The 4,984-nt window shown below is 44.7% G+C and overlaps 1 protein-coding gene across 2 annotated transcripts in view; it reads right to left on the bottom strand.

The window, feature by feature from the left end:
* Positions 1-2,110: 2,110 nt before the first annotated feature.
* LOC306921991 (dolichyl-diphosphooligosaccharide--protein glycosyltransferase subunit TUSC3) overlaps positions 2,111-4,984 on the bottom strand; it is a 138,221-nt gene continuing 135,347 nt past the window's right edge. For both annotated transcript variants that reach the window (XM_079499342.1, XM_079499341.1), the window contains one exon: positions 2,111-2,334. In XM_079499342.1, coding sequence (XP_079355468.1) covers positions 2,319-2,334 — 16 coding nt within the window. In that variant the 3' untranslated portion in view covers positions 2,111-2,318. The remainder of the gene's footprint in view (positions 2,335-4,984) is intronic.

The following is a 4,984-nucleotide window of genomic DNA, read 5'->3' as shown; positions in this document are numbered from 1 at the left end:
GCTTTGTTAGTTTACGTGTCTGTCTGTCTGTCTGTTCGTATCAAAAAATGAGCATGGTTGCTACGGTCACCCAGTTCACCCGGGTGTGATTTCATTATGTCAGACATTACGTCAGACCACAGCTGATCAGGCTATATAAGACCTTACACCACTCAGTTCACACGGGTGTGATTTTTTCTCCACAACAGGAAAGAATATATAGAATAATTAATCATAATATCAGGTTCTGTGTCCCGGGCTAGTGTCATTCACTGATTGGAGACTGGAGATGACATCAGCTTTTTTTGTTATGCTGATTGGCTAAAGAGGTTGTCTGTCAATGTTGTAGTCCCGTAACCAGAGTCTAGACTCCACTCGCATCATGTCGCATGATTGGAAATGCAATTTCAAGGAGAGTGGTTAAAAAGGCCCCAAAATTGTTTGACGTCCGAAAAAGTGGATCGAGCAAATCATAAAATTGACTCATTGGTAGATCTAAAGAGGTCTTTTGACGAATGACTGTGAGCTTCAGTTACTGAGGGATCCTCACGGCCCTCTACCATATTATTGCAGAATTTTGTGGAAAACGACAGCACAGAACTGCCAAAACTGCTAAAATGGCGGAATCCGTAGGCCTACGGAAACAATAGGGGTTTACGCCATAGAGTAATAAAAGGATAGAGGCCGAACCGGAGTGACAGCCCCGCCACCTGCTATTCATTCCAGTGGAAGTTGCGTTTTGAAGCACGTCTACTTCCGCATTTTTTCGATTTGGTGCCCAAAATGCGGAAGTGCAAACGAGCAATCAATGTTAAACTCCAGCGGCACGGGGTTTCCTCCTCATAACTCCACGGGTCCGCCTGCAGTCCCACCTCTGACCAGTAGGGCCGACATTGGAGAGCCTCACTGGGGGCTCTCCAACACTTAAGCCATATACATGGTTGACCAGAGTCCATCTGTCAAGTGTTTTTTTTGGGGGGGGTTTCTGTTCAGCACAAATATCAGATCTACAAGCTCACAAGCCTGTGAGCTTGTAGATCTGCTATTTCCGGCTAAAAGTTTTCTACAGAATTCACATGCTGGTTTAAAGGACCACTTCACCACTTTTCAACCTATCTTCATATAATCGGTCCTCACTAATGATCATGATAAAATGCCACCATTATTTTCTACTCGGTCTGTGTCTCATGGGAGGGCTGTGGCTGGGCAGTTCAGAAATAGCCTGGCTAATAAGCCAGACCGAATCAGCCGTTGGCAAAAAAAAATTGCCTGCCGGCGGATTACGGTCTGGAGAGGCTCAATTGTACGCCCATTTCCTACACCAGAGAACTGGTGTGGCCAATCGGGACACGGTATGCAATATGGGCGGGCTTTGGTACAGTGACGTTCAATGCTTGAGACCTTTGACTGACAGTAGCTCTAACCAATTGCGTCAAAGAGAAAATGTTTGAACCCGCCCCCCGGGAAACAAGATCCATACACAGCATCTCCAGACTCAAATACCACACGACAGTGTGATTTGAGTCTGGCTTATTAGCCAGGCTAGTTCAGAAACCCGTCCACCAGTGACATCATCGATGGGGAATCCAAGCCAATATAAACTGCAGGCTTTCTATTCCTTGAAAAGTTGCAATGCGTTAATGGACAACAAACATCTAAATATCTTTTGAAAAAAATATCAACGATGTCACTGGTGGACGGGTTTCTGAACTGCCCACAGCCCTCCTATGAGACACAGACTCGGTTGAAAAAAAATGTTGGTAATTTATCATGAACATTAGTGAGTACCAATTATATGAAGATAGGTTGAAGTGGTCCTTTAAGTGGTTAACCAAGCTGGGCTACTCACACTCTGAGCTGGCAGTGGCGGTATCAAAAACAGAACCTTTTGTAGTTCTGTAGAAGGCACACCAACACAATCACACACATTTATTTATTTTTGTTTAATATTTTGGTGTCAGGAAATATAATGTATTGTAAAGTGTGTCCATGAGGGATGGGCTGCGAAAGGCAGCCATACGCGCGCACGCACGCACGCACGCACGCACGCACGCACGCACACACGCACACACACCACCCCCCCCCCCCCCCCCCCCACCCCCAACTCTGTGGGCAGAAATCAACAGTACTGTTCAAAATCAGGACTTTATTCACGCTTGTGACAGAATAATTTATTACATAATCAGATTGCAAAGGTGATAACCCAACTCAGTAGTTTGTAAAAAGACCATGCACTCTAGACTATAAGTTCAACTACAGTACGGTACAGTATGCCATCATGCTTGTTCCTCTTCCAGTATCGTGCGCTCAGCTCTCTCCAACAGTCTCTTCTGGAGTGTTTATTTAATAAGGAAGCTGAAACAGAGACACACAGAAAGAGCTTGTTCAAGTATGGCTGTCACAATCAGAGTTTTTTTTATATAAATCTCTGCTGTCGTGCAGAAACCAAATATGTCCAAAATATGTACTTTTCAGGATGGACTGCCAGGACAGCCATTCCATATTTACCCCACACACACACACACACACACACACACACACACACACACACACACACACACACACACACACACACACACACACACACACACACACACACACACACACACACACACACACACACACACACACACACACACACACACCTTGAAGTGCGTTGACGTGCATGTCTGCACATGATCGGCCGTAGCAATCAGAATTAGGAAACATTCAACACAGACCATGTGTATTCAGTCTCCTCGGTATGGTCATTCAACACAGACCATGTGTATTCAGTCTCCTCTGTATGGTCATTCAACACAGACCATGTGTATTCAGTCTCCTCGGTATGGTCATTCAACACAGACCATGTGTATTCAGTCTCCTCTGTATGGTCATTCAACACAGACCATGTGTATTCAGTCTCCTCGGTATGGTCATTCAACACAGACCATGTGTATTCAGTCTCCTCGGTATGGTCATTCAACACAGACCATGTGTATTCAGTCTCCTCGGTATGGTCATTCAACACAGACCATGTGTATTCAGTCTCCTCGGTATGGTCATTCAACACAGACCATGTGTATTCAGTCTCCTCGGTATGGTCATTCAACACAGACCATGTGTATTCAGTCTCCTCTGTATGGTCATTCAACACAGACCATGTGTATTCAGTCTCCTCGGTATGGTCATTCAACACAGACCATGTGTTTGTAGGTTTGTTTCATCACGCTATGGTAAACAAAAATGGAGTGTGGATATGCTTTTGTTGAGCTAACAGACTCTTGTCTGTTAGCTCAATCTCTTGTGGACTGCCATTTTGCAGCCTCCACAGTGGCGAATGGACCTGGCACAGCTGTACACATGTGTTAACACACTGTAAACGATGCATCTACAATTTGTACAACTGTGCAATGAGCAATGCAAGTGTTATGTCCATATCAAATAAATAAACATAAACATAATAGGACCCGGTGCAAATATATTGTTTAGGCCCCCTAGAAAATTAAATATTGTGGCTCAATCTGTATGTATGTTTACATCAATTTGTATGTTTCACTTTCAATCAATCTGTATGTATCTGTTTTCTGTAATGTCTGTCTAAGTGCAGGGCTGCAGCCTGCACTTTGGATAGATGGGAACAACTTTAGTTAAACTTGCAGAGTGCCATTACTTTACCTGGGTTACAGCTTCTGATAGTGCTGACATGACATATAATAACCCCATCTAGTGTTTCATTAGCGCGACAGAACGTGACAAAATAGGCTACAGCTGAGCTGAGCTATGTTGTGCTGCTGACAGGCAGCGCATGAACACAGTAACACACACGTTGAAACAAGGCTGTGGTAAAGATACCAAGAAGGAGTGGACAGTGATGTCACTGTTATGCAAAACGGAGGTAGTATGGACTTGAAGCTGCATAGACATATATACGTAGACGCCCTTTCCGGCTCTGAGGCGCGTGTCACCATTGAAGGCACAATTTTCCCGACATTCCTTGCAAAGCATTAGCGGAAGCTTGTCAAGCTTCCGCGTGCGTAACATAAGTCCCGGAAAAGACACGCTGTGATTGGCCAGTAGTCACTTGAGTGACAGCGAGAGAGGAGTCGCATGAGTGACGTCACTTGGGCAGCGACGCAGTCGCCTTCAGCAAATGCCTTCAGCACTTCTAAATAAGAAAGCTGCGGAGAACTGTTGCTTTGTGTTCACTCTTTAATGTTTTCCGTTAGTAATCTAATCCCCCCTGGCTCTGATGTTGTATTGTTAATAACTTTGTTGTTTGTGTTTGTTTGTTTGTCTTGTTTTGTATTGTAATGTATATTGTCATGACTGTTATAAAGATTTGCTAAAAAATAAAAAAAGCCTTCAGCACTGCACTTCCGCCTTCATTGGGATACACATCGCTCCAATGAACTGTAACGGCCAGTGAGGCATCTATTTCTTATAATATCTATGTGAAGCTGTTTATAAACCAGTCAGTCAGTGACATCACTGACAATTCCTTGGTGTTACTCTTCCTGCGACCGAGTAGCCTCTGAAACCAGGCTTTCACCGTCGTCTTGACTCTTTTTTTTCTTCTTCTTCCCCCTTCATGGGCCCCTTGGGGGCGCTGGGCCCCGGTGCATTGCACCGGTTGCACCGTCGCTATATTCGCCACTGAGCCAGTGAGCCTCCAGCTTTTCACGGAGAAAAACAGATTTTTTTATCCAAAATGAGTTAATAGCACAGGCAGACTCTTCACATACTAGAGCATGTCTCAAATAAATGTCAGAGCTGAACTCGAAATAAATGCTTAAACATGTAGCTAGGTGTAATGTTAGAGACCACAGAAGTGAACCTTTCAAGCCTGTTTTCTCAACTCGCTGTTATCCAGAAACCTAACCTTCCCCGGGGCAGCACACCTAAACCTAACCCCAACCCTCTCCCGACCCCCAGCGCACCTCGGACCAATGCTCCTTCGAACCAATGCTCCGTCGGATCATAGTATGCCTCCCGTTTTCTGTAAGACATTACTCTATAAGCCATA

Source organism: Electrona antarctica, assembly GCF_951216825.1.
Source record: "Electrona antarctica genome assembly, chromosome: 4".
NCBI lineage: Eukaryota > Metazoa > Chordata > Actinopteri > Myctophiformes > Myctophidae > Electrona > Electrona antarctica.
Note: the sequence above shows the minus strand (reverse complement) of the source record. Positions and strands in the feature narration are given on the sequence as shown.